Source organism: Diadema setosum, chromosome 17, assembly GCF_964275005.1.
Source record: "Diadema setosum chromosome 17, eeDiaSeto1, whole genome shotgun sequence".
NCBI classification, from domain to species: Eukaryota; Metazoa; Echinodermata; class Echinoidea; order Diadematoida; family Diadematidae; genus Diadema; species Diadema setosum.
The window spans coordinates 33,157,433-33,178,399 of record NC_092701.1 but is presented as its reverse complement, the minus strand read 5'-3'; the positions used below and the strand labels follow the sequence as shown (position 1 = coordinate 33,178,399).

The following is a 20,967-nucleotide window of genomic DNA, read 5'->3' as shown; positions in this document are numbered from 1 at the left end:
AGTCAAACAATAGTCAAGTTGTCGTTTCTATTACTTTTTTCTGTATTTGATTGAGTATCATGCTTTTACGTTGTTCTTAAGTGTCAGTGACAAGAATCAAACTATGACGACCTTCTTCTTCTGCTTGCTTTTTTCACCTTTGTAGCGATGGATTCGAGACCCAATGAAACTGAAAAGAACTAAATTACTAAAATGGATTTTCATTCAAGCGATCTTTGTAAATTTTCCTTGATATTTTTGTTTCTTCATGTCCTTAGTCAAGGAAAAATGATGTCGAACCTCGACATGGTAAACAAACTGAGCTATGCTATCAAATCCATTTTGTTCTTTACTTTTCGACATAAGTCAAGTGAAGCGATGAGAGAGAAAATGAGCAGAATACTTTTAAGTTAAAATCACAGGTATTTTGTCAATTACGATCTGTTCATTTCTAAAAGCTAATGTATACCCGATTCAACACTTCTAATCTCATCTTCGCCCTTAACACAATTTTTGTTGCGCTCGTCACTTTGTTGCTAGCATGTAATGGAAAATATACGTGATCATGGACGTATACTCAAGAAAAGTGTATGGTAAAGCTTTTTCTTTCTTTCTTTCTTTCTTTCTTTTTTTTTTTTTTGGTCTGAGAATTGAACTTGTCTTTATAATTGTCCTTTGTAAAGAGCATCAATTCATTTCCCTCAAAGAGCTATTATGTTTCATGGGCATTAACATTCAGATTCAAATTCAAGTTCATGATTGAGTATTTTTAATATCTGAAGAGAACACAGGAGAATATGAAAATTGACCTTAAACTCACATAAGGAAAAACCGTAAAACAACAAACTTGACCACATTCACGTTTAGTACTTAGTATTTAGTATAATGTGAATTACTCAGTAGTAGTTTGCTCTGTATTACATTACCTCGAGCAATTTATTGCATGAACGATGAAATTATCTTCTTTTTTGTGGAGATGGGAGGGGGGAATGTTGGTGAATGTAAGTCGGTCTTTTCCACTATAATCTCTTGTCGATTTTCACGTAATTTCAATCAGAAAGGGATATGACATGTTCAGTATATGATAAGCTTATATACGAGCACTATAAGCTTTCTGAGACTGATGCAGTAATAAATTCCAGTCTGACACAGTAACGTAACCACTGTAACAGTGACTGTGACACTCTTTAATATCTACTGCAAGCATTCTTTGGTTCGACAAATTTGGTATTTTCTACGTCTTGTAATGGTTGTCTGAAAATGACGATGGAATTTCTTAATCTTAGCAAAGCGTTGGTGGATATTTATCATTTACATTCTACAGCTACCGTATCATATAAAATGAAATTTATCTTTTTCGTAGATAGCTGTTTACGCTCTAAAACAGGTTAATATGATCTGATGATCAAGATAAACAACCGGATGAAACGCAGCATTTATTTAGAACAGCACGTCACATCAAGAGAGAGAAAATCCTGGAAAAGCAGATCTAAACCTTTTTCCAACAACGTCGTTACTCAGGTTGTAAATTAGTTTTTTTTTTTCTTTTTTTTCATGTAGGCGGAAGGCGGACTGCTCATTGACCAATCATGTCGGGTCTTTCCTGGAGGCACGTGGCCATGTTCACAGTCATGGTAGCCTATCTCTCATTGGCCAGAGCAAGCTCAGCGCTGGATGACGGCTTCTTGAGCAAATTCATGTTTATGTATCAAAGTAAGTTGATCATGTGACTCTTACCATCTCCTTCTTACACAAGTTTGGGAAATACATGAAACTGGCGCGAAAAAAAAGAATCTTAGGTAGAACTGAACACACACGCATCACACACGTTTTATATGTGTATATGTGTGTGTTTGAAAACGCACACACTACTCACATGACTTATGTACAAGGTACATATATATATATATATATATATATATATATATATATATATAAAATGTATATAATAATAATAAATGCATATAAATGTAATATAGTTTAACATTTTCTTATAGTAGTAAGGTGGACGGGAGTGAGAGCGATATCTGGTGATAGATTTTTCGGCACTTTTTCGTTTTTATCTACAAAGCTTTCGGAATCAACCGGCCTTAATCAAGGCTGTTCGTGGCTTCACAATGCTCATATCATATATTGTATGTCTTTTTTTATGTCATCGACAGAGTGATCAAGAAAATTAGAGCATGATATGTGATGAATAAAATGAATAATGCTGACGGGATCAGATTGAGAATAAAATCATACAATTGGTTTGCATAGGCATTTTGATTCGCCGTTATGGAATAAGTTTTTAAATGTATACGAAATAAACAGCTGTATGCCCTGTAACAAAACTTGGGACGGATTCTGTTCTCAGTGACTTCTGCACTTCACCGTTGTATAATCATATTACCTTCTACAAAGTTATAATTACTTTTTAGATCATGCATTTAGTTTATTTGTATACTAGTCAAAAGCAAATACGGTCAAAAACCAAACAACACAAAATGAGAGAAAAGAAATCGAGAGAGATCTGAAGGGAAATAAATGGAGACGAAAGTCACGTATTGAAGCTTGCCATCTTTTCTCCAGACAAGGGGAAAAATGAGCAAACAAACCTCATTGTGATCTTTCTTTCCCACTGAGACACTACCAATGAAGCGTGACAGTAAACTACGTAAAGTCAACAAGTTCACGCCTCTTTTATGCTAACGAAACTGAGAGAGGTAGTATGGAAAATTTCTCCTCTCACTCAAGTTTTAGCAAATATGTGCATCAGGGAAAATTAATTCAAGGTGAACTTTGGCGCAAGAAGGAACCCCCACCACCCCCCCCCCCACAAAAAAAAGAAAAAAAAAAGGAAAAAGAGTTAACCATGTTAGTTAATATTGACGGGTAGAATATTGACGAAATAATCGGGACATGTAGCATGAAAGTATAGTTACAGACAAATATACATAATACACACACACACACACACTTACGCACACATACATATACTAGATATATTGTATGTATGTGTGTGGGTGTGTGTGTGTGTGTGTGTGAGGTGGGAGGGAGCACGCATGTTCATTTGAAGTGCAATATCATTGTCTGTCACATTATTTTATGATAGCCTTTGATGTGAGATTAGTCGGTGCTGTTACAATATGAAATGGAACTGAATTCAATCCTTTGGTAAGTCACAATTACTATACTTGCATAGAGCTTTGAGACGGGTTTTGCCTGATCATTCAAAGTAGTGTTTGCATTCCGTTCATCTTTTTTACTAAGTATTTCTTTTTTCACGATCGAAAGTTAATTGGCAGGTCATAAAAAGGACAAATACTGCAAACAGTTACAAGTGAAGCGATAACGGTGAACCTTTTTATTTGGCGGTATAGAGAGAGACATTGAGTCTCGAATCACGGTGTTATTGGCGGTGACACAGTCAGCAGCTGACTGACAATGAATAATATTATTAAAATGGCATTGGAATTGACATTTAAACAGAGAGGTAGATACATGTATTTGATTTCATCCAACCGGCTAGGAGTGGGATTGCTGCTATAAGAGGACAAACTGAAGCAACAACCATTTGACTTCTCGGATCAACTTATTCTACATTTTAGGCAGATTATTAGTAAATTAATGCTCTTATAGCCAACTGCGAAATATCTAGCAAAGCATTAGAAATCTGATTTTGTCATGATTGAATATATCGTATTTCTAGAAATATATTATTTTATTTAAAAATGAAATGGAATATGATGGGGTGGGAGATTTTATTTTGCTTATACAGACAAAACTTCCTTTTTTTCACCGGTCGACAGTGTACTATTAAAGACCGGTTCTACAGCTGCATTGCATGTGTACCTCATAAATTTAATACAAATCATATCATCATCTTATAACACAAACTCTGTTTAAACTCTCTGTAACTTTTGAACAGTTTACAATACACTCGCCTTCCCCTTGTGTGCTTACCACCGTTCAAAACTTACTATCGGCTCGGGATCATTCTTATTATCGCCCTCTGAAATGTGCGCTATTTGTTTGATGAAATTTGGCTCTGTCTTCACATCTTGCTCAGATCACTCCACCTGTGGGCATCGGCCGGCCTACACGGAGCCAACGATGGGCGCCATGATGGAGGGTGACGGGGAAGGAATGGAGCGAGAGGGCGGCATGGATGGGATGATGGCCGATATGGACTACGGAGCAGCAGAAGGCGAGATTCCCTGGCAGGCCGCCATCTTCCACGGCATGTACAAAGTGTGCAGCGGTGTCCTCATCCACGAGGAGTGGGTACTGACCGCCGCAAGCTGCATGTAAGTCGCCATGTTGGTACTTTAGTATCGCCTGCCAAGTCAGAAACAAACAGAAGGTGTGCGCGAAATTCAACATCAGAGCTTCATATTGACGTCAATGAACAGATTTAAATCAGATCGTAAACAAATACAAAGATCAACATTTCATTAAAATTGGACCTAAAATCGGGTCATGAAATTTATGGGATTTTTAAGTTTTACATGCTTTTACGAAATAGTGTTATGAGGGCGAACGGCACAAAGTGATCGCAACTACGGAATATTTTAAAATTACCTTTTTTAAAAATACCTTAAGAGTTTTATAACTTTATCCTGTATTATTATTGTTGATTACAATCATATCATTCTTGCACGTCTGAAGCTGAACTTTGTTTCGGACAAGAGGAACCTTGGCGCCTACGTAAGTTGCCCGGGAAGTTTCCTTCTCCCTTTCCTCCTTGCCCTACTCAAGGTACCTTGTTGAATGAACAGGTTGCCTCCTTGTTTTCTTTCATCGAACCCAATGTGCCTTGGCAAGTCCAACATGACACTTTCTGGCCGTCTTATTTTATCAAGCTATTCGCCGAGAAGACTTTAAACAATAATGATTCGTCTTACGTAGCAAATAACATTCGGTTCCACCTGCGTATAAAACAAAAGGAATAAAACTTAAACTAAACTAAAATACAATAATCGAATACAAAACCAATTGTGTCAATGAGGAAAATGTGTGCATTTCATTCATTGCCCTTGCATTTATTGATATCAAGACTTATAAAAGAAATGCCAGTGGAACGCCTTTTTTATTTCATGAATTACATTTACCAGTCATTTCGCACCTCCCGGAATTGATCGCGAGGCCTTAAAATTCCATAAAGATTAATTCTGGTATGGCTGCTCTGTTTAGTCTTGATTCTGCTACGTATTAATTGAACACTTGGAGATCTGTGTCAAAGCAATGCCTTTGTCGTCCTGAAAAGCAACATTTGATAAGTTGCGCTTCTGAATCTGTAAATAAATAGAAATAGACAGAAAGTATTTCAGTTACATATTCTTTGCCAAGCTTCTGCCAACAAGATTATATCAAATCACTGGTAAACACCTTTTGTATTCTCCCCGTTAATATTCATGTTTGTTTTCCCTGGCAGCCCCTTTCTGAAGGAAGTCGAAAAGTACAAGGTGGTCGTCGGCACGACGTCGTTACTCTTCGGAGAAGACATGGCCACGCCCAGTCCGAATAAACAGTACCGAAACGTATCCAGCATCCATGTTCACCCGTACTTCGACGCAAGGAAGTGGAAGTACGACGTCGCACTGGTCCGCGTGGACGGTGCATTCGAGCTCACCGACTATGTCAACGTGGCCTGTCTTCCCATGTCGTCGATGCATTCGCACTTCGAGCCCGGCATGAAGGCCGTGGTCGCTTCGTTCGGCGACCCGATGATGGCGATGAAAGGTGAGAAGACTGTAGACAGAAGACCACTGGTCTTCTTTCGTAGTTTTCGTAGTGATCTCTCTTTCAGGTACTCGTTCTCATGTGTTCGTAATGATGTGATCGGACTTTAAATTACGAATAAGATCCTTCTCAACTGTAACAAGCCCATAGTATATGAAGGGTTTGTTTGCAAAAACCGATAAGTCCATTTTTGAAGATTTTGAAGTACGATCTCCGTCAAAAGGTACAAAATAATACCTTTTAAATGATATATTGGTCACTACATATAAAGGTATATTTTTGAAGTTATGGTCAAAAGAGGCAAAAATTTTCTTATTATTCTCTTTATTTTTCTTGAACTTTAATCGCAAATATCTCAGTTTGGCAAATATGGACTTATCGGTTTTTGCAAACAAACTCTTCATATATACACGGATTCAATTTGGAAGAACTTGGTGTTTTCGATATACACGCACTAGTGTTATAAGTCTCTGTGTTGTGGAGCAATTAATTCTTATATCTCAATTTCGATATGATAGTAGTGAGATGCAATATTGACAGTTGGATAGAGTGAATAAAATAAAAAAAAAGTGGATAGAATGAAGATAGGGCATTGTAAAACAAACATTCTGCGTCACAACTGCTAATCGAAGTAGCTTGAGACCTTAACAAGGAGAGGAAGAGAGAGAGGAAGGGGGAGGGGAGCTAACATGCATTTACTTTACTCCTTAGAGGTGAACATTTCCTTTCTTCTCTCTTTACACTGGAAACAGAACCGAGCTGCCCAGCCGTAGAGGGCAGTATCCTCGATGAGTGCGAACGCGAGTGCGAGGAAGACGACGACTGTATGGGAGAGAAGATGTGTTGTAGCAATGGATGCGGCATGGCCTGCATGGCACCTGCAGGTTAGTTGATGTTCCAAGGAGCTGCAATGTGATATACAACTTGATGGCATTAAAGCATACTGATGCAGCAGTTGCCAAGTTGAAATCTTACAGTGGAAAGTAGAACCATTCTGAAATCTTTGAAAGTTTCTATGACAGTAGAACGTTGGGTGGTTGAAGACTTAACGGTGCATCACGTACTCTTTCTTGGGTATATGTGACCCGAAAAAGGACCTGAAAAGGGCTACCCACTCTTCACTTTTCGGCAAGCATGTTCTTGCCGTTTTTAAGAGAACAATTCACTTTCTTTTGAAAATAACAACAACATGCTTGCCAAAACGTTGAGTGGGTAGGCCTCTTTTCAAAAGCCACATACTTACCCACGAAAGAATATGTGGTGCACCGTTAAGCTTCTACCACCCACAGAACCATTTCCCCCGTCTGTTTGTTTTTTGACTGTCTGTCTCCTTCTGTCTGTCTCTCCCTCTTTCTATCTATTTATCTATGTATGTAGGAATATTGCATTCATCTATTGCAATGTAACGTATTCATATAAAGGTAGAGATATTTATATCTGTCGTGTGAGATAGATTTCTGATTTTACTTTCTTTTGATACCAAACAAATGTCTTAACACAGGAAACTTTTAGCATACCATGTTCCTCCTTTATCGTTCGATGTATTCATATAGTACCATTAAAACAATTGATCGTAGTAGGAAAATGGCAAATACTGAGATATTCATTAGTTGCATGTCATAGTTCACATGTCGAAAAATGTATAAGCCAACGTCGCATTTAGTTTAGCTGTCAGATTGACAAAATTTATGCCATTTGTTCCTCCTAAACAAATCTGATTCAAACACTACAGAGCCAGAGGAAATGGAGGGGGCCATCAAACCGGGAATCCTCCACAAGTACAAAATCCCTCTCCGGGACGCTGACTCCTGCAAGATGTCGTTCAACGGAGATCTTCCCGACAGCCTCATCTGCGCTGGAGGTATGGAAAAGAAGATGGGCGACTTCATGATTGAGGGCGGGCTCCTCTCGTTCCTGAAAAAGAAGATGATAATGATGAAAGTGGTAGAGATGATGAAGCGAGGAGAGCTTTCGGGAGAGGACGACCTTGAGGAAATCAAGGAGGAGGTGATGGAGAAGTTTGCATCCCTGAATCTCCTGGAGCTCCTGCCGCACCTCCAGAAGGCCGTCGATAAGAAGGACGGCGTGGAGGAGCGCCACGGAAAGCGCCGCAGTGGGGCGTGGTCGCTCTCCGAGATGATGAGGGAGGGCATGGAAGAAATGGAAGGCATGGAAGACATGGAAGGCATGGAGAGGCTGAGAGAAATGATGCAGGAAATGGGAATGGGAGACATGATGCAGGAAATGGGGATGGGAGACATGATGGGTGGTGACGGAGAACAGGAGGAGGAAGATCAGGACGACATGATGATGGAGAATGAGGCCATGAGAGAAATGGTACGCATGATGATGGAGGGCGGTATGGACAAGGAAGAAATTATGGAGACCATGATGCAGGGACAGTGTATGGTAAGCTTTTGTTTGTTTGTTTGTTTTTGTCTGATTTCAATTTGAAGCACATCATCTACTAACGTTTTGATTTGCCTCCATTGCAAATAAAAGTGTTTGTACTAAGCACGTTATGATGCACAAACTTCATACAACATCACCCAATGTATCTCTCGAAATGTGTTCTTCAAATCTGATTGACATCATCAGGGTCAAATTTTGTCAGTAGCGATGAAATCTATAATGACGATGATGTTGATAGCAATAATGATTATGATGATGACAATGATGATGATGATGATGATGATGATAATGATGATGATAATAATAAGAAGAAGAAGAAGAAGAGAAAAAGGAACAAGAAGAAGAAGAAGAAAAAAGGATAAGGATGAGAATAGAAATTAAGACCGAAATGACAGCATTAGAAGTAGTGACGATAATACTGTACGATAGAACACGTTTTTCTGTCTGGCAAATTTCACTAAACATTATTTACATCGCTAATTGCTTACGTGAGCATAATCATTTAGACAGAAACTAAGGAAAATTTTTTTTCTCTGCATGTTTAGTCACCATGGTAACTAATTTGTTTTCTTCCTCCTGTCGTGGCGTTTTTCTTCCTCTAGGGGGACAAAGGAGGTCCCCTTGTTGCATCCGTGAACGGTCAGTGGTATGTCCTAGGGGTAACCAGTCTACCCTATGGATGCCTCTACAAGGGGTCTCCTGGTCTTTACTCACATGTCTTTGGACTCGGGGACTGGATCAAACCCATCTACAACAACTACAAACCAAAGAGTGGTAAGCCTGTTAATATACAGCCTCTTGGTGTTGACATAGTTATTGTTGTTGCTGCTGTTGTCGCGTTTTTATTGCTGTCGTTTCTGTGTTTTATCTTATCGCTAGCGTGTGTTTACATTTCTCATTTTCTGAGTGCAACGAAACGTTTGTTGCTGTTTGTACTATTTAATAATCTATCAGTATAATTCTTATCATCAGTCTTCCTTGATAGTAATCTAAGACGTCGCACTAAAGGTCTAACGAAGACGTCAATTTTGTGTAATACAGGCAAAACTGGAGTCGGAATGGAACGTGATCAACTAAACGAAACTAGTAATCGTAAGCAACACATACATGCAAACAAAAATATGATGAGTTATCAACGCGCACGTTCAGGCATTTAAACTTCCGTAATGGCTATAATTCTTAAATAAACAAAATAATGTATATGACGGAAGGTTATATTGAGTTCATCATTTGACTGATTCTTTGCAGTGAGTAAGCAGTGTCAGATGGGAGAATTCTCGTGCGGAGATGGATGGTGCGTGCCTGAGGACCAGCGGTGTGATGGGAAAAAGGATTGCACCCTGGGAACTGACGAACATTTCTGTGGTAGGTAGCACCTTCCTCCCTCCCTACCTCCCCTCATTCCTTCATCTATTAATCGTACTATCAGACTCTCTTCCATCAGAAAAAAAGCAAACAAACAATAAGATTATCCCTTCTTGTTCATGTCATTCCAACATTCGGATAACTATTTTTCTTCACTCCGAATAATCGATATGATAACCCCAAATCAGTAATTGGCAAGACATGATAGGATGCTTAGAATATGCATAACTTCTCATTTAAATAAAACTGCCTTCTACTTTATGTTATTTCTAGACGGAGCGCTGAAAGGCTTCAACGTCTACTTCGATCAGGCGATCAAATACGAGACATGGTATCACAATCGCAGCGTCTACTCCCCTCAAGAGTGCGCCCTCAGTTGTCTTAAGGCACCTTTTCTCTGCTCTGGCTTCGACGTCTACATTCCGTATCCGTCCTTCCTCATGAAGAATAATTCCATGATGGACTCAATGATGGAAGCCGGAGGGATGATGATGGAGGATGACGATGACGACAACGACCACGGCATGAAGAAGACGAAGATGCTCTGTGTTCTCGCCGACAAGGGAGTGGAGGTCCATCACGTGGACGTGTCGCTGAGTGACGTCGCCAAGGCTCTGGTGAAGGGGGAGAGCGAAGATGGAGAGATGCCACGGATTCACTTCCACTTCAAGCTTCCACAACACGCCCCAATCACAGGTATGCACATCAAGAGACACACACACACACAAAAAAAACCCTACATTTTTTCTAGTTTAGTCTCTGGTAATCATTGCTACTATGATGTGAGAAAATTCAACAATTACTAAATATGATTTTTTTTTTAAGTTTTTTGTTTCTGTGCAACCGACTGTGACTGTTAATATCACAACCGCTAGACCGGATACACTTTGCAGCAAGTGGTTAGATTATTCAGGGACGTCTGTTTGCGAGTCACCCGTATGTCACCACCACAATGAGCATAATAAGTGTTTGTAAACATTATTCTAGTGTATTCTTGACAGGAACTGGAAGTAACATCTTGGGAATTTAGAGAGCAAACAGGTCAACAGCGTCATGTCAGGACCATACGTCAATATCCAAAATGGAGATGGCGTAAAAACAACGACTTTAACGTAAACTTGAACTTGTCAATGCTCCTTAAGAGCATGACTAGCTACAACAAAATAATGTGTATAGCAATGAGAGGAATTTAGTTTACTTCCTAACGGGTATAGAAGTATAATTGGCTCACTGTTTCATATTAGGTCTTCGTATTTTGTATCCCAACAGCTCTCCTTTCTCCAAAATACAACTTGCACCTACCAAAGGGCCTCGTCGTGTCTCCCTCCTACGTTCTCGGCCACAGGATCGGTCAGCACATCGACGATCACAAACTGCAACTGATGTTTTTGAAGGTTGCCCTGGTCGAGCAGTTGGTCGAACTCGCCTACAAGAAGTGCCTCGTGTCGCACGCAGACTGGGGGATGATCGAACACTACAAGATGGCGGTCGAGAAGCTAGGGGAGAAGGCGGAACACCTTCAGATGGTGAAGAAGATGATGATGGGTGGTATGGAAGACATGATGGGAGAAGGTAATGTCATGGAGATGGAAGATATGGATGAGGCAATGTTAATGGAGAAGAAGATGGCGCTCAAAGCGAACATCACTTTGGTCAAGGAGCACTTGTACGAGCTGAAGATGAACCACTCCAAGGTTCTCTACGGCATCATGATGAGTTGTAACCATAGTGAAATCGCCAAAGGGGTGCTCCATAAGGTGAAAGAAGTCCTGTCCAACTTCAGCTGCAAGGCAGACATGGGAGATGACGACATGGCGGCCACGCCCATGCCGGGTATGGAGGGCATGATGGACGATGACATGTCGAACGCCTTCGAGGAACTGATGAAGGAGTTGAGTTTGGCAAATATGTACATGGTTGACGACATGGATTACGAAGGAGATATGGGAGAAGACATGGACGGAGGAATGGACATGGGTATGGATATGAGTATGGATATGGGTATGGGAGGAGTCATGATGGGTGCAGGAAGTATGATGGGAGACGTATGGGGCATGATGGGTAACGATGACCCGATATCGATGATGATGACCAACATGGCTGGAATGGACATGGACGATGAGATGATGGGAGAGGATGGGATGATGAAGAACTTGACGGAAAAGAAGCACAAGGTCCTCCTTAAAATCAAGATGATTGGCGCCATACTCATGATGGGAAAATGCAACATGTCGGAGTACTTTGAAAAGATGATGATGATGATGGGCGGGAACATGACGATGGGCGGGAATATGACGATGGGCGGGGACATGATGGGCGGAAATATGATGGGCGGAGTTATGCTGGGCGGGGACATGATGGGCGGGGATATGATGAGTGAAGACATGATGATGGCCATGATGAAGAAGAATATGACTAAGAAGCAACACATGATGCTGTTTGCTCTGATGATGCTGAAGAAATTGTCCAGTGGTCATCACAAGTGGACAATCATGCAGTCTCCGCTCACCACCAACAAACTCCACTTCCGCGTTCTGGATTCAAGAGGACCGTTCAGTTGCAACAACATCCACTCAAACTTTGGGCTAATGGTCGCTCGCGGAGGATTCCTTCCTCCTTTGGAGATGCTGTTGGGTAAAATCATGAAGAAGATGAAGATGATGATGGATTACCAAGGCGAGATGGATAAAGAGGAGATGGGAGAAAAGCTTGAGGAATACGTCTTGTCAATGTTGCCTCCAGCTATACTGGACATTTTGCACAAGTTGAAGAGCATGAAGGGCATGGAAGAGTCACAGCCAGGGATGATGGGCGAAGATATGGCTGGCGGGATGGGTGGGGAGGAAGAAATGGAGGAAGGCTACATGGGAACGGATAATGATATGATGATGATGTCCGAGATGATGATGGGTGAAGGAATGATGGGCGAGATGATGGGTGAGATGATGGAAAGGATGATGGGCGGAGAATTGGGAATGATGATGGAGGCCATGATGGAAGAAGGAGGGATGATGGAAGGTGATGACGAGATGGAGGACGACCAGGGCATGGGAGGTGAGGAGATTACCATGGAGATGAAGGCGTACCTGATGGCCAAACTGAAGAAGGCTCTCATGAAGTTGAAGTCGAAAGAAGGACGAGGAGTAGCGCACTGTCTCAGCGAGCTTCAAAAGGAATCAGTAGTGGCTGTGGAAGGCTCGCACGCCCTCATCGACCAGTACTCCACCAAGGCACAGTACCTGGGTGTCGTCATGGAGTATGGATCAGGTAAGCCTGATATCCGGTCAGTTATATTGACCAAATATAAAAAAAAAACATGAAAAAAATGAAATTTTGTGAATTTCATGGTGAAATCCCATCCTTAAGAATATCAGGATATGCAATGAGGTCTTTTCAATGAGGGATGAATTGCGATGCATGTTTGTCTACGCCTTGTTGTGGTGATAAAAGAAGCATTAGAACAATGAAAAGTGTTTCATAAAGAAAATCATTCATGCTAAAGAGAATAGTCTATGGTGTTTTTTGGGTTTTTTTGGTGTTTTTTTTTTTGGTGTTTTTTTGGGGGGGCCATGTGTACGTGTGTATAGCCGCACTGGTCTTTTTAAAGCAACGTAAATTTACACCGCCGAACTGCCGAAAGAGATTCGTATTTTAATATACCGTCTCGAGCAAAATCCCCATCGCGGCAAGTCATGTGTTGTCGTATACATATAATAAGACCTACATTTATCTTGACGACCAAGGCTGATCTGTCAGTCAGATGAAGATCTTGGCGCAAGAAGGGTCCAAATCATGCAGAGGGTACTTCGTCCAACAATTCCTCCATCCATCAAAGCATAGAAAGATTGATGACAAATACGATGTCAAATATTATTGAAACTTAATGAGCGTGGATTAGAATCTATATAAGAGTTACAATTGAGTGATTGCTGTATATGAAAGGTGTAGGTGATACATAATTTCCCCTCTAGGCGGACACGCAGCAATTTAAAAGAAGGAAACATGATATCGAAATCAGTAATCTAGGTTGAATGATACCAACTATCTTTTTATTTCTCCTCCATCAGATCAATATGAACATTACGTCTTATATAAAAAGATGTATATCATACATTTTCCCCTTTTAATTATAGTCAACGGTATTAAAAAAAAAAAACATAATAATTTCTCTGCAGGCTATTCCTGTGACGAGACCATAACCAGCGGACCTGGCCACATCTCTTCCCCAATGTTCCCGATGAACTACCCGAGCAACGTGGCGTGCAACCACTACCTCGTGGCGCCCCCGGGACACAATGTGGCGGTCTACATGCTGCGCTTCCGCACTCAGTGGCAATCGCAGTGTATGCACGACAGTCTCACGGTAAGTGGCCAGTGGGTGTACAAGCGTGATGGATGAAAAAAAAAATGAAAAAAAAAATAAACCGAATTATCAATGACTGTGCTCATTCACTATGGTACTCATTTGTCTCTCCTTACCTCATTTTTATCATAGAGGAGTTTGAGAAGGACAAGAAACAATGCCGCGGAGAAGTTATGTGCTCCATCACAAGTGTTGATAATTGTGCTGTCAAAAAAGCCAACACTTCTACATATTACACGCTGATCGTTATGAAATGTTAAACCCTCGCTAGTATACAGTTTGTGGCTATATCCCCATCTCCCTCTCTCTATTTGTAGATTTATGACAAGACCGAGGATGGATGGGAAAAGCTTGGAGACAAGTCATTCTGTGGGACCATGATCCCTCACGTCTTCCGGTCCAGCGGGCAACATCTGCACCTCAAATTCGAGTCGGACTATGCCTCCGAGGATCTCGGTTTCAAGGCCTTCTACACTTTCATACCAGGTAAGACTCTTAATGATGATAGAGACGATGATGATAATAAAAATGAAAACAATAAATCAAATCAAATACAGGGATAATGATATCCTAGCAATAGTGAAGAATATGATAATGCTGTAGATAAAAAAAAAGATAATGATAATAGAAACAAATATAGTTATTATCATCATCACTATTTGTCTCCAGAGGCCAACATCAATAACAAGTAACAGCTCCAAATGATGGTCTCTTACGCGTTTTCAACTCGAAATTTATCATAATATTTATCTCTCTTCAATCATTATGATTCTTCCTACTTTTTAATCATACCATACACCCAGGCACGGCGATGTGTAGTTTTTCATATAATAATAATAATAATACAATACATTTATAAGGCGCTTAATACAGATGTTTCTAAGCGCATATACAAAAGCAAATCGAATCGAATCGCATAATCGAGTCAAATAAAATATATATATATATCGTATCCTATCGAAAGTTGATCACCATTATAACCCATAACAGCTGATAAGCCATGTATTGGTCAGTGTTAGTCAGTGGTATGCTGGGGATGACTCGGACAAGGCTTCTATATTTATTTGGCAGGGACAAGCTTGGTTACCAAGGAATACATAATAGTTGAATGTGTAGGTAAACCTAGCTATATATTAGCTAGGAATAAAAGCTGTTTGTGTGTGGGTTTTTTCCAAGATTATCTTAGACGCAGTTACTAATTTTTTTGGATCCTTTTTCCTGTTTTTTTTTCCTCCCAGCGTACGCGTCGACGATGACAGAAGACATGATGATGATGATGCCGGAGGAGCCCGAGCCAACGGAGGGACCCGACGGCGGGGATGATCGTTTCGACACCGAGGTGCTGGAGCGCATCGACGCTGCTGAGGAAGAGGCGGAAACGTTCAAGATTGCCCTGATCGCCGTCAGCTGCGCGCTCGGTGCCCTTCTCATCATCACGATGGTACTCATGTCCAAGCATTACAATGACAAGATCAAGGCTCTGACGGCCGAAGAGAAGACCAAGCTCTGAGACGATTGGTTTAGACCCCGAGGACGTGATGGACCGGTCAATCCAGCCTCGTGACGTCGTAAGGATCACGTGACCAATGACATCAGCACGCAATCTCTGACTACTTTATCAAAGCCGGGCGGGAGAACAGAACGGGATGTGATTCATGCATTAACTCTACGAAAAATTAGGGATTAATAGCAATGTTATGTATGATGAGCATACCGGGACCATTTTAGTTATTCCCTAATTGATAAGAATTTTGCATGACAGGAAAATGAAATTAATCAAAGTATTTTTAAGCCTAATGAAATAGATCTCCTGTCATAAATCACGTTTGGCGGATATCAGGATGATACACACGAAAGGTATCAAAAGAGACCATGCTGGCTTACTTCATTGACAAACGGTAAAATTTGATTAACGTATGGATACCCACAGCAGTACTCATCAATATAGGACTAAACTATCGCAGTTGCAGCGATTAGTTGCTGACAAAAATCTACCTTTGAATACTTCCATACAAGATCACATGAAAATTCTGTTTATGGCTGATCAGCAGAAGAAGCGTGGTACGCACTTAGATGCAGTGTTATCATGGGGACAATGGTTTCCGATTGATTTGACCGCTTGTGTTGAAAGAGCCTTCACGTGGACGTAAAATGAAAATATGTAATTCCCACAGACAACTGACGGAATAAACCTGAGATGACAATGTCGAGAAAGCGCAAAGCACTTACCTCTGAAGTAAAAAAAAAAAAATACTAAACAGACAAATGAAATACATGGTGTCTTTTAACAAAATTACAACTCGATAAGATAATCATATAACTATTATATACTAGCCAATTTCCCTGGATAAAGAGTAGTGTTACAGCGCTTTTTTGCATTGCGTCTTAGCTACAACATAAACGTTTAAAGTCTACGATCACCACTTGACTTATCGCACACACTTTTAATAACACTGAAGTAGTCATTGACATGTGTAATACTGGAGCAGTTTGATTTGAAGAAATTTAGAGTTTATTATATCTAAAACCTTGTATCGTTCGGGATTTTTTATCCTTGACATTCCAGATTGTTGATAGCACACAATGACACATGCCCAATATATCAAACAAATTTAGCAATTGCACAAGATTTCTTTCTATAGTTGAAATAGATAAATGAATAAACACGTAATCATTTGGAAATTGCAACTTCACTGTAGCAGCTCGTTTGTAAATGTGTCTCTTATTTTCCACGACTTGATCCTTGTAAATACGAATAAATTGTTATGTATATTATGTAAAAAGAGGTACTGTTGTCACACTTATTTCAGATGTACTCATGAAAGAAGGGATTTTTTTTTACTGAGTTCATAATAGCTGAGAGAAATAGAGAATAGTGACTGGAAGTGGGTGCACGTCACGAGCTAGACGTCCACGACTTAGACTGTCCACCCACGAGTTATACCTGCCTAAGAGTAAAACAACCAACAAGTCATGCAGTCACGAGTCATACAGCTCACGAGCTAGGCGACAGGCCCACGAGCTCGGCATGTTAAAATACTCCTTCGAGCTAGCAAATAAAGCCCCAGTTTCTAGATCATAGGCCTTGGTATCTGGCTCGTTTTCTGTATAACTCGTGAGTGTAAGACTCTTGGAACTTTTACCAATGTCTAGCTCGTAGGCCGAATGGATCGTGGATGTTAATTCATAGGATGACCCCCAAAGAAGCTGGTATCTCACGAAACATCCCGCAACATCCTGAGTTTGGAGCATCATCTTAACACCCGAACAATCATGACTCAATTCTCTTGCAATGATACATTAAGCTAGGTGTGAACACAAACACGGACTCAAGACTTGATCACATTACTGCGTGACGAATATATCATATAATTAGCACCAGTGTAATGAGTATATGACGATCTGAATTAATAGTTTAATTCATTCATTGATATTGAAAAAACAAATTTTTAATTCAGTGAATGAACACCCTTAATGTCCAGGTACTGTCTGACGGAATATACATTACTACATTTTATGGTTTCGATCGGTTGAAAAGAAACGCATGGGTACATGGCTTAAAATGCAATAACTTTACATTAACACAAGTAGTGGATTTTTTTTTTTTGTCATGTAAATATGACTAAAATGATTTGTTTCAATATCACCATGTCTACAATATCGACAGCTTCATGTATGATTTTTTTTTTTAAAACGGCAAACCAGTAGCTTATATTGATAATACGTGTATCATTTATTACCATCGTAAGTACAGTTAAGTATAGTAGAACTTCTTTTGGACACGAACTCTAAAAGAATTATATATATATATATATATATATATATATATATATATATATATATATATATATATAAATCCAGCTGAGGCACGCGGCTGGTTGTTATTCATAACTCTCTGCCCCAAAAAGGAGCGTGCGCATAAAGAGTTGAAAGGTTGGTCCGTCGGGTATTCGAGCTTGGGTCTGCCTGAATCGCTATGACGTCTCCGTGGCGTTGGCGTTCCATGCCAAAGACCCGGGTTCGATCCCCGGCGGAGACCAATTTTTCAAGTCTTGCGCTTTTCCAAAAAGGAGGAACAGTAAGAGGAATAATGATGTCAAATCTACGCACCGATTTCTCCTTCCTTTCTCATATCTTACATATATATATATATATATATATATATATATATATATATGATATATAAACATATATAGGCCTAAATACGTACCAAGTGAAGGTGTGTAAGTGAGATATGTAATATATTTCAAACATGTCTTTTAACCTTATGTGTATTTATTTAAACGAGAAAATGGTTAAGAAAAAAAAAGCACGCAGAGTAACATCAACTGAGCGCAGTCTTACATAAATGCTTATATCAAACATTCAACAAATCATCCAGCCATTCCATGTGCTTACTGAGATTTCAGTGTTTCTGAAATTTTCCTCTAAATTTTCCTCTAAAAGTTTCCTCTAAATTTTATGAAGGATGACTGAAAGTAGAATATTCAATATCAGAGTTAGCGTGTGGACAAATGAAATCTTTGAAGAAATGACTTTTAAGCGCTATGTTAGTGTACACATTCATAACCAGAACCACTGAACGCATTACCATTGTATGCATTGACAGTCGGACTAACCATTAAGATTCTTACATTTCAAGATACCTTCGTCCAACCGTCATGGGTCCTAAACCTTTTAGGCCGATGAGTTCTCTCGCTTAGCCGTTTGCTTGCCGGCCTGATTGGGTTCTGCAAAGATTGGTGCATGGCTGCCGGTAGATCTCTTGAAGTACGCCCTGACTGCATCTCGAAATTGGGGATGCCGTAATGTGTAGAGGATAGGATTGAGGCAAGAGTTGCAGAAGGCAATAGCGATGAACACACGGCTGAGAGGACTGTAGGCGTACGAAGCCTGGGTGAGCCCGAGGTTGTACGCGAGGAACGCAAACTGGTTTGGCGACCAGCAAACGATGTACAGTAATACGATGGTGAAAGTAAGCTTGAGAATGCGAGTGCGCGCGACGTCGTGGAACGATGCCGTGGTGTTCTCGAAGCGGGCCGATTGGCGATGGAGCGTTCTCACGATGGCTAGCTGCGTAAATAACATAATGGTGGTTGGAATGGCGATTCGGATGGAGAAAATGTAGACGCCAAAGGCAGCTTGAAACGTAGTGGACGGGAAAGTGAACACACAAGCCCCCTCGACGTCCATTCTGTTGATGACTAGCATTGGCGCCATGAGCATACTCGAGACCGTCCAGACAGATGCGACGACGACGTTGACGAGTGTTCTGGTCACGTATCGCTTGAAATGAATCGGATACACCATGGCGAAATAGCGATCGACAGTGACAGCAAGAAGGCTGTATATTGATGCTGTCACTGATGTCCACATTAGATAGTGCCCCCGCACGATCCTACAGTAGAGTGACCCCAGCCACGAATCAGGAACGGTGAGTATTTCCGGATACGGCAGCAGAAATACGCACGTTAGAAAGTCGGCAATCGCCAGGTTCCCGACCAGGATGTCAGTCGAGCGGCTTCGAGATCGGCGTTGAAAAACGACCGCGACCACCAAGAGATTGCCCAAGATTCCCAAGATGGAAGTGATCAGTTCGCACACCACAAACAATGACAGGGTCATCGAATTCCAGGACCATGCGATGGGCTTCTGGTTTGGGCTTGACGCTATGTTATAGTATTCATAGTTGGCCATATCGAAATCGTACGCAAGGGATCCTACCTGAATAGCTTCTGATACGTTGTAACTCATGGCAGCAGTTCTGGTGGACATACGTTCCAGTGCCGGAGTAGATTAAACAGTGGTTGATCCTAGCAGTACGTCGTGGATTGTGCACTAGGTTTGCCAGTGAAATTTGTCTAAAGGAGGAAAAGTACCATAAAATGACTTTTAGGGACAACAAAGATTTGTACATCGATGAGACATCGGTTGAACTTACGGTGAGACTGTTTAACTCACAGCTTTCTCACCTTGTGCCGAGTTCAGTTCAATGCAATATATCCAATAGATTAATTTGAAACCTTTCTATGTCAATGAATCAAATGCACACAAATTTCACGCACATACCTATGGACAGGGAATCGATGTGGCACGCAAGGAGTTAAAGTATGTATTTAGTTCAAATGCATCATTGAGCTGTATGTGACAAATTGAAAATAAAAAGACAAACTTGTCTGTGGGGGCATCATTTCCAACAAGCCTCTTGTGTGCTTTCTATGATCCCTCCATTTATCAAAAATGTATAAATTATACCAAAGCAATTGTGTTTCGATTTTTGTAAATGCTATGTTTTGATATGGATATACATGAATAAACTTCGTTGGAATTTTAAAATACACCCACGAGTTCAATCACAACACAAGAATTTGTAATCTATAACCATTTTGATTTGCTACAATATTCAATTCAATTCAATTCAATTCAATTCAATCATAGTTTATTTCCAATCAACGAAAATCAAAACATAGTACAAAGTAACATGTCATGAAAAAATATTGTTCAAACATTTACAAAAGATTCATGTAGTATCCGAGAGAAATTATATAACAACATATATATATATATATATATACAATAATTAGGAGGCACAATGCATATCCATATACTTCGAGGGCGTGCGGAAAATAGATTCGTTTATGGAAAATAGTGATCCACTAAAAAGCAAAGCTTGTGGGACGTGGATCGCTAGATAATAGATAAGATGATCCTAGCATAATGACATTAATGTAATATCAGCTACCACCTTTCTATTTCTATCTTCACTTGCGCTGTGAAGCAAAAATCATGAAATTCCACTCCAGCTGTACATTACATAGTAGAGTTACTACGCCTGGTGACGTGCGACAGTGTAAGCATTCTAGCAAAAAGTTTTCGCCTTTTACGTGCTGCCAGTTATCACATACACATACCATGTAGTATAATGCTGCTAATGCTGCAGAGCTATGATTACACGATTTTTGTTTTTATTGTCATTACTATTTTCGAGATCTTACCCCATTTGCCATAGAACAATCACTCATTTTCTAGTATCTTCGGCTCTAGATTTCTGAGAACACGACCCAGTTGTACCTTTACATCGCAAACTAATGCATTGCGAGTGTTAATAAAGTCACTCATATAGT

At 40.3% G+C, this 20,967-nt stretch overlaps 3 protein-coding genes across 3 annotated transcripts; 2 read left to right on the top strand and 1 right to left on the bottom strand.

The window, feature by feature from the left end:
• The first annotated feature begins 1,568 nt into the window (after window positions 1-1,568).
• On the top strand, window positions 1,569-6,476 carry LOC140240623 (serine protease 27-like). The gene is made up of 4 exons (XM_072320377.1): window positions 1,569-1,692; window positions 4,031-4,268; window positions 5,396-5,714; window positions 6,456-6,476. Exons 1-4 carry the CDS (start codon window positions 1,569-1,571, stop codon window positions 6,474-6,476), a joined length of 702 nt encoding a protein of 233 aa, XP_072176478.1.
• Window positions 6,477-6,551: 75 nt separating this feature from the next.
• LOC140241180 (uncharacterized) lies at window positions 6,552-15,353 on the top strand. Its single transcript, XM_072320940.1, has 9 exons — window positions 6,552-6,587; window positions 7,436-8,112; window positions 8,718-8,889; window positions 9,364-9,480; window positions 9,754-10,176; window positions 10,750-12,747; window positions 13,656-13,843; window positions 14,161-14,329; window positions 15,082-15,353. Exons 1-9 carry the CDS (start codon window positions 6,566-6,568, stop codon window positions 15,351-15,353), a joined length of 4,038 nt encoding a protein of 1,345 aa, XP_072177041.1. The 5' UTR covers window positions 6,552-6,565.
• A 3,167-nt stretch (window positions 15,354-18,520) lies between these two features.
• Window positions 18,521-19,540, bottom strand: LOC140240622 (galanin receptor 2a-like). Its single transcript, XM_072320376.1, has one exon. The coding sequence runs from the start codon at window positions 19,538-19,540 to the stop codon at window positions 18,521-18,523; it is 1,020 nt and encodes a 339-aa protein (XP_072176477.1).
• Window positions 19,541-20,967: the final 1,427 nt, after the last annotated feature.

Coding starts and splice junctions, on each gene's coding strand:
- LOC140240623 (XM_072320377.1), top strand. CDS start 1,569: ATGTCGGGTCTTTCCTGGAGGCACGTGGCCATGTTCACAGTCATGGTA. Junction 4,269..5,395: donor CTGACCGCCGCAAGCTGCAT/GTAAGTCGCCAT, acceptor TTTCCCTGGCAG/CCCCTTTCTGAAGGAAGTCG. Junction 5,715..6,455: donor CGATGAAAGGTGAGAAGACT/GTAGACAGAAGA, acceptor CACTGGAAACAG/AACCGAGCTGCCCAGCCGTA.
- LOC140241180 (XM_072320940.1), top strand. CDS start 6,566: ATGGCCTGCATGGCACCTGCAG. Junction 9,481..9,753: donor AACTGACGAACATTTCTGTG/GTAGGTAGCACC, acceptor TGTTATTTCTAG/ACGGAGCGCTGAAAGGCTTC. Junction 12,748..13,655: donor CGTCATGGAGTATGGATCAG/GTAAGCCTGATA, acceptor ATTTCTCTGCAG/GCTATTCCTGTGACGAGACC.
- LOC140240622 (XM_072320376.1), bottom strand. CDS start 19,540: ATGGCCAACTATGAATACTATAACATAGCGTCAAGCCCAAACCAGAAG.